General features: G+C 42.2%; 2 protein-coding genes across 4 annotated transcripts in view; one reads left to right on the plus strand and one right to left on the minus strand.

Annotated features, from left to right (window-relative positions):
* Window positions 1–2,083: 2,083 nt before the first annotated feature.
* On the minus strand, window positions 2,084–7,590 carry LOC137612161 (midnolin-like). The gene is made up of 7 exons (XM_068340534.1): window positions 7,189–7,590; window positions 7,015–7,102; window positions 6,867–6,929; window positions 5,126–5,611; window positions 4,898–5,003; window positions 3,876–4,094; window positions 2,084–2,636 (listed from the first exon to the last, which is right to left on the minus strand). The coding sequence occupies exons 1-7, from the start codon at window positions 7,422–7,424 to the stop codon at window positions 2,464–2,466; spliced, it is 1,371 nt and encodes a 456-aa protein (XP_068196635.1). The 5' UTR covers window positions 7,425–7,590; the 3' UTR covers window positions 2,084–2,463.
* A 3,234-nt stretch (window positions 7,591–10,824) lies between these two features.
* The window catches only part of LOC137612254 (voltage-dependent calcium channel beta subunit-associated regulatory protein), a 10,765-nt gene continuing 9,153 nt past the window's right edge, over window positions 10,825–12,436 (plus strand). Inside the window, exons 1-2 of one of the 3 annotated variants that reach the window (XM_068340697.1) lie at window positions 10,825–10,893; window positions 11,123–11,363. The gene's annotated coding sequence lies outside the window, so the exon portion shown is untranslated. The remainder of the gene's footprint in view (window positions 10,894–11,122; window positions 11,364–12,436) is intronic. The other 2 variants (XM_068340698.1, XM_068340696.1) reach the window with 2 other exon arrangements.

Below are 12,436 nucleotides of genomic sequence, written 5' to 3' on the forward strand. Positions count from 1 at the left end.
GCTCTACGCTGCAACCGCACCTGACTCTTGTGATCTGTGTAGCCCCGCCTTCTCAGAAGTGACTATCCAATCACAGGATACGTACGTGTCAGATCAAACGAGGCCATCTAGAAGGCCTGACAGTCGCCAACTCGAGATTGGATTGGTTATCATATCTTTCTATCAAGTTAATAGACAGGTTCACCAGCCAATCATAGTGTAATATTGACTTTAGCTGATTTCAGGATATAAATTTATGCTGAGATTTGTTGACTTTCGCTTGTTATCTTATTTTAGTTTCCTTTTTTACTCCAGTTCAACGGTTCAGACACGGTGCTCTATTTATGTGTTTGTGTTTTATTCATTCATTCATCTTCCAGCCCGCTTAATCCGCTAACGCAGGTCGTGGGGTAGCCAGTGCCTATCCTGGCAGTCTCAGGGCATGAGGCGGGGGGCACTCCGGGCACGACGCCAGTGTACCGCGGAGCCACATAGAAACAAACAATCATTCATACACACACTCACTCCTATGGTCAATTTGGGACCGGCCAATCAACCCGAAGCACATGCTTTTGGAGGTGGGAGGAAGCCGGAGAACCCGGAGAGAACCCACGCAGACATGGGGAGAGCATGCGAACTCCGCACAGAGTGGGACTCGAACCCGTGTCCCCCGTGGTGTGAGGCAGCAGCGCTAACCGTGCGCGCTAACTGCGCCACCGTGCCGCCCCGTTTGTGTTTTAGTTTTTTTTATTTCAATTAACATAATACAAACTTGACTGACTGAATGAATGAAACCAAAGAAAATAACTAAAACACAGTATACGTATACATGTTTTTACTCATTCATTTTCTTCAGCTACTTTTATTGTAGAGAGTGACCAAAAATATAGATGAGGTTTTTAAATAATTTGTAATGATCTCTTGCAAATCTGGTTTTCCTCATCCCCAGGGATTTGATTTCCAGAAGAACCAAACTGTTAAAGAAGCTAAAGGCAGGTGGGATCTTTACAGTTAGTGGTTCATGGACAGAGATTGTGGCTAAAGTATGAAAATCATGTTTTGTGTCTCTATAACAAATATTATGATTCTACAGTAAGGACAATACAATCAATCATTTGTGAGTTTCCTTGCTTGGCAAATTGGCAAGTGGTTTCCAGAACATTTGGTTTAAACAACAAGAAAGCAAAATAATGTTGTTATTTTTTCCTGACAGACATGCAAAATTTGTTAGACATAATCAAACTCACACTCATTAAAACATCACCTCCTCGGCAGAGCTAATAAATGTACAGGGATGTTTTCAAGTAAAGTTCAGAAGTTTATACGAGAGCTGTGTAGATATTTAAGTAAAATCTTCGCATGAAAAACGAACAGCTTCTTATTACCTCCTTCAGTGAGTTTTTGTAATTGTTTATCGAAGTTTACTTCTATGTTTTCAGGGTTCCACATAAATACATGTCAGATTTTCCTAAAACATAGTGCAAGCGGGACATGCATCAAAAATGTATTGAATTTTGGATTAGATCCAGACAAGGGGGTATTTATTCAAGACTTTTTTCCATTTTCCATTACCTGAAGCCAGTTGGCAGCAATTCTGATGGGAAACACAAATTATTGGCAATGAGGTAAGAGCTGAATTTAAATGAAAGTGTATTCAAGCCCAAACTGTTAGATTACCCATGGGCCAATCTAACAGTTTGGGATGGCAGACACCTTTCTTTCTGGGTGACTCTTGGTATTAAACTTTTCCCATCCTGCTCTTGTTTTCAATGTGAAACTAATAAACTGCTGTTAAGTGATATAAGCAACTCTGTTTGATTGTCGTCAGTGTTCCCACAGAGTGTGAATCTAGATCTCTTAGAATAATGTACAGAACGTATTATATGGGAGACGAAAACGGGATGATGGGATGAGACCAACCAATATTGGATGTGAGAATGTTGAATTATTTCCTCCCACATATTATTACTTGTATTATTATTATTATTCTTTTACTTGTTAGACCATCAGGTGAAAAACCCCAAGTGAACATTTGTGATCGACACTTCCTGCCTGAGTAAAACTGTAAGCAAAGTGAAATGCTAGAAAGACCTGACGGCACTCTTACTCCTGAAAATGCCTCGACAAACAGGTTTGTTTCCTTTTTGATTTATTCTTGGCATCCCACATTTTACATTATAATATTGCATAAGTGAAATGCTTTAAAGGGTTCACAGAAAAAGAACACAGACTGTTTACATTCAAGATTAAGGCATAGGAACACAGATGCAAATAATTTGTGTAATATGGACAAGAACACACACAGGAGCCTGACCGTTCTGAGCTTTTGGTTTTATCCTCTTCATAAAGTGTGGGAACAGCAACAAAGCATGCTCTTTCACCTGTTGCACACACCAATCTGTTTTGGGAACCATGATGGCTTCTTGAGTCACTCTCATTAGTTAGAAGTCTGCCACAGCAAGTGGAAGTTGTCCACCCGGGGGACTAGGGATGATGGTGGCGTTGCTCGTACGGGTGAGAAGCCTGTGAGCGGTGCGACTTCCTGCGTGTCAGCCTGCGCAGATGTCTCTGATGAATCAAATGCTGCAGGCGCTCCAGCTTACAGTGCAGAGCTTGATCCTCCTGTGTGGATGAATGGACAGGGCGACGTTCCACCCCTACAGGAGATGAAATACACATTGAGCTTGACATGATTTTCATAACATTCTTTGACTACAAGTTCTAACTGAAGTGTGGACCTCCATCCTAAAGGAAGTCTTCATCCTGAGGTTGCATCAGTCCATTCAATGCTAACAGAGAAAACACAAATTATTTACATCTCTGGGGCTGTTTTTGTTGCTGATTAAATTAAAATCATTTTTCAGAATGAGTATAATGTTGTTTGCATACAACATCAGCTATTCAAAGAGAGACCCACAATGACAAATATAACCTCCGTGGTTGAGGATATTACATCATGAGTCAATTTATTTGTATCTGTGTTGTATTTAAAGGACAACACAGATCACATCTAGCAAATTTCCCCACTGCGGGACGAATACAGTACAGTAATCCCTCGCGCATTCGCGCTTCAAGATGCCCGACTTCACCTCTTCGCGGATTTTTTGTAGATAGTCATGTGATACTGTATGTGCATTCTATTTGCTGACAGCATCCAGAAGTGGACCATCCAACACCCACGGAACGCAGTGCACTTCTGTGTATTAAGGAAACACTTAAAAGCGCTTTAAACAATCTATAAGAGTTTGGGAAAAGGTAAGGCAGATAGAAGGTGGTTTAAAATCAGTACGGGGAAGGTTCATAAATGTTAAAATGACCGTAAATGATCAAATAAATAGTTCTTTGCACTATTGTGGAAATTTGATATTTGCGGGTGATCCTGAAACTCATTAACTGCGAGTAACGAGGGATTACTGTCAAGGTCATCTTATTCTCATTCTTATCTTATTCTTATTGGCTGAAAGTGTTGAGAAGAAAAAAAAAGATTAAAATATGATTAAAAAGTCAAGCCAGTGTATTATTAGAGCATCAAATCACATAAACAGTTATATGAGGACATTTGGTCTACTTTAAAGAGACTCAATAACATTTCCATCCATTCATTTATTTTTGCAGACAAGATGACCGTGACATGAATGAAATATGGTACAAAAAGAACCAAAAACAAAAACTCTAGACTACAAAACCCAGTGAGGAAAAGCATGTTGTTTTCTTGATTATTAATAAAGTTAAAATAATGGATGTACATGTCATAAAATGATGTACAAAAAAACCAAGCAGCATTCAACCGTAGAAATTGATACGATGTTTTATCAAAGTTTAACCACTTGAGACAAATGAAACATATGTGCATAAGGAATGTTCAAAAATGGTTAAATTAAAAGCGTGAAGCTCACCTGGAGTTCTACTGAGGTGCTCCATCCTCTTAGTCATTTCACTTTTCTGCTGCTCTGCCATCAGCGACGGGCTGACAGGAGGGTCTGCAGATGGGCAGAGGAAGGGAGAGAGAGCAAGAGAAGCCCCTTGGTGGTGGAAGACAGCTCTGAGGAGGTCGCTAAGGATCTGGAGAATGATGGCGCTTGGAGAACAGTTCTGATTGCAAGGAGCCAGAGTGCCTGATGGGATAAAACAGTATAGAGGGATAATATGAGTTGAGAAATGGGTGGTTTTATTTTATAGATTACAGATAAAATTAAGTGATTTTATCAGCAGACAAATAATCCAAGAAGAAAAGCTGAACCTCTGTCTCCATGTGGGGGTCAGTTTGGATATTGTGAAGGACTACAAGTACTTGATGGTCCACATTGACAATAGACTGGACCGGGAAAAGCACACAAATTTTCTCTACAAGAAGGGCCAAAGTCATCTCTTTTTCTTAAGGAGGCTGAAGTCACCAGCAACACCATGTTGAGAATGTTTTACCAGTCTGTGGTGGTCAGTGCTTTCCTCTATGCTGTGGTGTGCTGGGGTAGTGGTCTGAGGGTGGCAGACCCCAACAGACTGAACACACTGATCCGCTAGGCTGGTGATATTGTTGGACCAAACTTGGACTCTCTAACAGTGTTGATAGAGATCAGGACACTGCTCAAGTTAGGGGTCATTTTGGACAATGAGTAACACCCGCTGATTGGACACAGGAGTTTATTCAGTAGTAGGACAAAACCTTTCTAAATGCACGATTGAGGGCCATAGGCAATCTTTCCTGCCTGTGGCCATAAAACTGGAGGAGAATAAAACTTACCTTTGTTATACCTTTGTTGTATAGCAGGACTATTACTGCATATAGCCTTTATTTTTTTCTGATTCTGATCATCTGAATGCATTTTATTGCACTTTAGCATATAAAAAAGGAACTTTTCTTACTGGTTTTAAATTAAAAACTACTGTCATCTTCAGACTCTGCTGCTCAGATCTTTACCAGAAAAGGTCCCAGAGAAGACCCCTGGAGATTGACTGCCAAAACTTTCTATTACTGCTCCTGGCTGCTTGTACATCTCTGCAGAGGATGGCGCATGAACGTCACTCTGGAAAACAAGGAGGGAACAATCTTAACCTCCCATTCAGGGGAATAAATCTGGTTGTTGTGCAAATTAAAAATATGTGTGGGAACTGGATAGACTTTTGGAGTTGGGTATTTATGACTAACCTCTCTGAAGGTTGAGGCAGGTGCTGGGCTCATGGGTCCAGGGGTGGAGCCGGTGGACGCAAGTGAGCAGATTGGTGTGGCTGCTTTGAGTGAACAGCTTGGTTGCGGACAACCAGAAGCCATGTTTGTGAGTGTAGAGTCAGAAGGACCGGACGGATGCGGAGATGAGCAGGTCACATTAGGTGTGATGGAAGATGAGTGCGAGGAAAAGGAACCTTTAGGTATTGAGGATGAAGGGTCAGAACCCACGGATGGAGTGGCGGTTTGGAGAGGAGGTGAGGCCATGGATCTGGCTGTGTTGGTCTGGATACAGTCAGAGCAGTTCATCCCGACAGCCGGGGGCAGGCCGGTTTCAATTTCTCTGCCGCTGCAAGGTTTCGTGTCTGCCCCATTCTGTGCAGACAGCTGGAGATGCACAACAGTAACATGGACGCCGATTCCCAGTTTGATGGTCAGAGGTAAGCGCCCAGACAGGAAGTCACTAATCTGTCAGGAAATAAGAATTTCAGCTGAAAATTAAATGAACTTGACTGCTCTCATTGAGCTGCTACCACATGAGAAAATGTACAGCTTTTTCAGGCATATGTGACAACAAACTCTCATTTAATTTCTTCAATAAAAAAACAACAACTCCTCATCACGGATGGAATGGACTTTTGATTTTCTCCAGGCATCCCAAATTGTTTTAATGTTCACATCACCAAGAACATAATATCCTCTACATAGATGGATGAAACAGTCACAGCAGACAACTGATGCTGAAACAAGCTCCAACCACAACCACATTTCTGGTTACATCACAGCTTTATCTGTTTGTGAGGTCTCTCTCTCTCTCTCTCTCTCTCTCTCTCTCTCTCTCTCTCTCTCTCTCTCTCTCTCTGTCTCTCTCTCTCTCTCTGTCTCTCTCTCTCTCTCTCGAAGGACGAGGATGATGATATTGTGATAGACGCGGAATTATTAAAGACAGCTCTTAAAAGAAAAAACACTAACACAACAATGAATAAAGTCAAGGAAAAATTGCTTTACAAACACCTGAGACGCCTCCTGACATACAAGTAGCACTGACAACGGAAATTACGACAGTCTGAAAGAGGCCGTAACAGAAAAATATGATTCCCAAAAGATAAAAAACTAAGGAAAAAAGTAAAAGACATGATTGTAGAAGAGATGATTGTGGAGAACGGATAATTTTTTCCCCCTAATTTTGTATTTTTTTTTAGTTTGATAAATGTTAAAAGGTTAGGTGTTTTTTCGTTCAGAAAACGCACAGTACTATTGAAAATCCTCGAGAATCTCTTTTGCATTTTGTGTCAACGTGATTGTTTTGTAATTTGACTTTTATGAATAAACGTGATGTTAAAAATCAAATCAAAAATATCTCTCTTCTCTCTCTCTCCTATAGCGTAGAGTGTATGTGTATGTGTGTGTCTGTGTGTGTATATGCACAGACGTATGTGAAATGTGTTGGGTTTTCCAATAACTGCTAGCTCACAGGTCAGGCTAGGTGGGACGATAGACAGAATCCTCTACCCGGGGATAAATTCTAGGATCAAAGTAGGAACATAATACAGTAATACTGGTGAACTCAGCCAATGAAACCATGTGTTTCCAAATCTGCTAAATTGAAAAATCTTACAAAAAAATTTCCTGAACAAAATACTTCAAACCTCACAGGACAATCTGAAAAATACCTTGTCACAAGATAACCAGTTCAGCAGCACCACATTTGCTCTAAACTTACCTGGACTTCTGTTAAACTTTCCAAGACGTCCTTCAAATTTCCTTCAGCTTTGGCACTGGAGCACTAGCAGTGAGACCAGAGCACAACATTATCCATCTACACGACTTGTGTTGTGTGACACTGTCAGTGTTGGACTTGGATTACTTACCAATAAACCGGCTTCAGTGACCGGAACCAGGGTCAGGCTGCTGCCGTCCTCTACGCCCAGGTCGGACAGCTTTCCTGCAGTCATCTTTCTGCCAAATAAACGTGATGCAGTCAGAATAGAGTAACTAAATTATACTATATTGTAAGGAGTGTATGTGGGGGAAAAAACCCTCACTTTTCTCCATGCAGGAGGACGATTTTGTTTGTTTGTAGACGGAGTTTTTGGCAAATCTGCGTCTTCAGTCCTTCCACGGTCTCTCCGCGGGGGACGGTGAGCTCCACCGGGCTGCCCGCGGTGGACGTGATGGACAAACGCATGGTCGGCGGGCCGGTGGAGACACCTGCCCCGCAGCACGCAGGCCGGCCCGAGGCGAAGCCACACCGGCTTCCTGGCTGCTGATGCTGCTCCATCCAGCCGACTTGCTGTTAAATATCAAGATTGTCGTCGTGAAATATTAATTTGCTCTGTGGCCTCGGTTGTTGTTTTCCGTCAGTGAACAACGACAGAGATATTTAGATTTTAAAAAAGAAGAACACGGAGCCACAGACGGCGGCAGGACCTGTCTCTGACAGTCAGATGCGGTCATTACTCCACTACGAGCAAAAATCTCGGCCCGGCTGGGGTAAACCCCGCCCATTCAGACAGGCAGCCAATCAGCAAATGATTGACTGCCCAATCAAAACGCTTGTTCGGTGACGAGGTTCCACCCCTTACTGTGCTTCCACTCACCATTCATAAATGACGCATACCGTTCAGAGCGCAAAAATGTTGAGGCTGTAATGTCATGAAACCTTTCATAGGAAACACTTAAAGCTTCATGGTAACACTGCTCAAAGATAAATTATTCAACCCTCATTTTATGTTTGATTAATTGGCTGTGAATATATATTTTATTACCTACAATCCACAATGATCAGCAGTTTACAAAAGCTATGAATGGTTAAAATAATTAATATTTTTGACTAAGAATGAAATAAAGTGCTACATTTATTGACTCTCTCAAAATGATTCAACAAATCTGCAAATCAGATGTTTTAGCGTCATAGATGTAATTTTGCAGTAAAGTCCAAATTTACATCACAGCTCAATGATTAAACACCATGACTTCATCACTGTTGACTCTAAAGCATAAGAAATGGAGACCCAGACCCATCTAGATCAGAAGTTTTGGGACTTTAATCTGTGGAGAAATGACACAAAGCTGTAGTTTTGGGTCTACAAACAGCTGTACTTCTGGTCTAGAGGGGAATAAATGAAACATGTGCTGCAAAGTACATACAGTGACACATGGCGGTGGCTCGGTGACGCTCTGGAGCTCCAGCCTGCAGAAGCTGAATTGGCATAGAGTGGGTATAATGACTTCCTAAGGTCTCAGTAGCAAATTCACTGTATGTCCTTTTTCTGTACAAAAAATGCAATTGACATTTAATTATCCTGCACATCTGTCAACTCAAACACATTTTCCTTTATTAAACTACAATATTGATATAAAATGTAAAGGACAATGTATGTTTTCAGTTGTTGCTTAATGTGGGTGATGTCCCAGCATGCCCATATGGGGATGCTGTATAATCTCTCTGTTCAGGGGTGTTCAGAGACAGCCACCACCCTTTTGGATGCTGCAGTCCTTTTCATCCCTGACTGTTTAGTATTCTTGTCCCACCTCAAGTACGCAGCAGGGTCTCGGGCTGCACCTGTCACATGATGCGCGGTGGAGGGGAGCAGCTTGGAGTAAAGTGACGTAGGAAGCCAGGGAGGGCAGAGGATTGCAGTGAATGTGTGTTTCCTGATGGTGGCTAAAAATAGCCACGCCGACAACAACCCCCACTTTACCCAGTCTGCGTCACTCCCTCCATATCTCCAACCTCCCTTTCTCACCCCACCCCCATACTGACTCCTCTCCACATTCTCCTAAAAGCAGACATGTTTGTCTCATTGTGGACAAGATGCATCAACCTTTACAGCTGGTGAGAAAAAGTCATGTCTATTTGGTCCTTTATAATCATGCAAACAGGAGTCACAGATGCATTTCACCAAATATTAGACATATCCTTCAGATCATCTTGAGATTGAGATATTTGAGTGTTGGTTAATCTGAGTCCCCGCAGGGATTTCTCCTCTCTGCATCTTCTCCTCCCTCCCGCTTTTCCAACAATTCCACTTAGCATGCCGGTCCAATGTTTTACAGAAGCAAGCGAGAAAGAGGGAGGTAGCTGCTTGACATTCTTCGGGCCTCGCCGAGAACATTTCCAACAGGATGTCCTGCTTTCCGGAGCATGCAGAGACGCAACTCTGACGTCAACCATCCAGGAACGCACAGTGTTCATCTTCTCCTCCACATTCCTCCTGCCCCTACATGGCTTCTCCCGCCATCATTTCTCAGATGTTTTACTCCTGTGGCATGTTGCACCTCAGTGTTCCAGGAATTCTGGAGATAAAGGTTAGGTTAAGTTCCATTTAAATGTAAAAAGATGATGGGACGTGTTTGCAGTGTGTAAATACTCTCTCATACGTCTCTATTTCTGCTTGTTTTTGCAAACAGGTAAATAGCTGAAGTAAAGGATTGTTACTTCACCAATTTAAAACTACACTAACACATACTATATTACCCACAATGCAGCTTGATTACAAATAATACGTTTATTGAGTTATATGTCCATGTTTCATTTCAAGTGCAACTTTTGCAGCACCTCTGAAGCCTTCGACTTTATCTACATACAAACTTTTTAAAATTGTAGATCTCTTGAAGAATGTATTACAACCTTGATGTTTAACTTAAGCTTCCCTTTAAGAAATTAGATTTTACATTAAATACATGTTTTCTGATTAAATTTTAATTTTGGTGTCTCACTAGAGCTTAATCTTGTGAGACAGCCAACCTGTTATGAATTCATAAGTTTTCATGAAGTCCTAATGCTCCTCTGGCAGGCAACGTGTCTGTTAACTGAAGAGAAAGTCGAGGTCAGGGCCCTGTAGAATTATGGTATTGATGAATATAAAATGTAAAATTTTTGATGAACAGAACCATCAATGCCTGGAGATCATCATCCCTGCATGTTCTGCAGGGCAGTGTGCAGTGTGGAGCTCCAGAACTCCTCTAACAGTGGCTGGTTTTCTCAGTATTCACTGTCATACAAAGATGAATAAAAACTCACAGATCGCCTTCTGATCTGTCCGGGCTCTGTCAGCTCCTGTCCTGTGTCAGACAGCAAGGAGTGGATCACGTTGGTCTGTCCATGCTTCTAAAGAAGAAGAAGAAGTCTGATTTGAAAATAATTCATTCACAAATGTGTTCTTATAACGGATGTTTGAACCATTGAACCATTCTGCAGTTTTTTTTTTAGTTTAAAAAAACATCGTTAAATGTCGTGTTATTGTGCATAATTACTTTACTGCTTTCAAGTAGTCAAGAAATTGTGTATTTTGTCAATAAACTTAAAAGTAGGAATTCTTTTGCGTCCAGGAGTACAATGCTGCCACCGAGTGGTCAACTACGGGATTGCAAATCCGTCTCAGACGTGGTAAGGAGACAAGATAACCGCGGTAGACTCTACACAGCAGAAGTAAAATATTAAATCCAGTCTTTAAAATGATCTACACTGATAATAAATCGAACGGGCCCCTAATCGATGTCGGGGGTCCCCGGCAGCCATTCATGCCCACCGGCGGGTGAATGAGGCTTTCTCCTCCATCTCACATCATCACCGGCATCACAAACGTCGGTGCTGGTCACGTGGTCCGACGCGGAGCGGGCGGTGGGTGTGTCTAGTCGCGTGTGGTTTCATTCATAACTACAGTCGTTATTCGCAGCCCAAATTAAAGCATGCAGGCGGGACAGACCGCTCGTGGACCGCCGCTTCACACGGACTCCACATCCAGGTGACTCCGCGTCACCGGGACCGGTCCGCGGGTCTCCGGCCGCGTCCTCGGCGTAACGTGCTACTATTTCATTATGTAACATGAGGGAGAGGAGTCACAGCCCGACTCCAGATAATTGATGCTGCTTTAGGGAGAAACGCGCGGTGTGTGTGTGTGGGGGGGAAGACCCACTTGGAGGCTCCTGCGTGACTAACATTGATTTATTTCTCCCACCCCCCCACCCCCGCAGGCTGAGAGGCGACGCAGAGATGCGGGACAGCCCCGATCGGCGGGTTTTCGGAGGACAGAGGAAGACGCTACTGGTGCTGATGCTGAGCGCCGCCGGATGCAGCAGCGGGTCGCTGTAGTCAGCCTGCCCAGCGCGGAGGGAGTCAACACCGCCTGAATAGACCGTAAGAACCGGCACATCTGGAGGGTTTCATCATCCAGCATCCTCCTCCTCCCTCCATCCATAGGGTGCTTATAACGCGGTGAACACCTCAAGCGTCATTAGTCAGAGGATGGACTGTCTGTCTGTCTGTCTGTCTGTATGTCTGTCTATCTGCCTGCCTGTCTGTCACCTCTTCATGCCTACACAGGTTAAAGTGAGAGATGATGTTAGGGTAGCATTAGACCCGGGAAGCACACACACACGCACACACACACGCACGCACGCACACACACACACGCACGCACGCACACACACGCACGCACACGCACGCGCTTGCGCTTCAGTTTTGAGTTATTCTAGTGATGCTGTGGAAGAAGTTCCTGTTATTTTTTCCAATTAATAATAATAATAATAATAATCAGCGAATTTCAAGTGTGTTCAAAATCAGACTCAAACCAAAAGGCACAATATTTTTTACGGAAGCATATGATTCTCAACTAAACGACAAAAAAGATCATTATGATGTGAAAATTCAGTCAATTTAAAAAGATACTCTCATGCTATGAAGAAATACCCACCAGAATCTTAATTCGTTTGTTTAATTTTAGCTTTTTATCTTGTTGCTGCCTGAAATATTTCTACTGCTCTGAGAGGGACTGCTGTATATGTAACAATGATGTTTCTGCTTGAGATTCTGGCAAGAAGCTCATTGATTCAGAATATATAGACCATGAGGGATCCAACTTATGTCATAAAAACATGAAAAAGTATTTGTTAAAACAGATAAAACATCAGTTAGGATATATACGACCAGTGTCTTATCAGAGTAAATTAACAATTAAAGTTTCTTTTTATAACATGAGAAGTTTAGAAGTTCTAGTGAACCCAAAAACATCAGAATTACTCGATTACAATAAAGTGATCTGGTCTGTTTTATGTTTTAGTGTAGAGGCTACGCTTACAAATGTGACGCGACTTAAAATCCATAAAGTGACTCTGGAGCTTTTATTCTCAAATTTACATATATTCATGATGAAAAACATTATGCAAATACATTCATGCTTTCACCTCTGTTACTTAGCTTTAGGACATGAAATAACCTCACTTTACTTTTTGTAACAGTAATTGAAAAAAACTCACTGCGTGTGTTATATGACTTTTTCTTTTATAATG

Source organism: Antennarius striatus, chromosome 18, assembly GCF_040054535.1.
Source record: "Antennarius striatus isolate MH-2024 chromosome 18, ASM4005453v1, whole genome shotgun sequence".
Classification (NCBI taxonomy): domain Eukaryota; kingdom Metazoa; phylum Chordata; class Actinopteri; order Lophiiformes; family Antennariidae; genus Antennarius; species Antennarius striatus.

What these genes read in the sequence shown, in the direction of transcription:
- LOC137612161 (XM_068340534.1), bottom strand. Translation starts at nt 7,424, where the DNA reads ATGGAGCAGCATCAGCAGCCAGGAAGCCGGTGTGGCTTCGCCTCGGGC. An exon ending in AAAGTTTAACAGAAGTCCAG is followed by an intron (nt 5,612 to 6,866) that starts GTAAGTTTAGAG and finishes ATTTCCTGACAG; the next exon opens with ATTAGTGACTTCCTGTCTGG. An exon ending in CTGCCTCAACCTTCAGAGAG is followed by an intron (nt 5,004 to 5,125) that starts GTTAGTCATAAA and finishes CTTGTTTTCCAG; the next exon opens with AGTGACGTTCATGCGCCATC.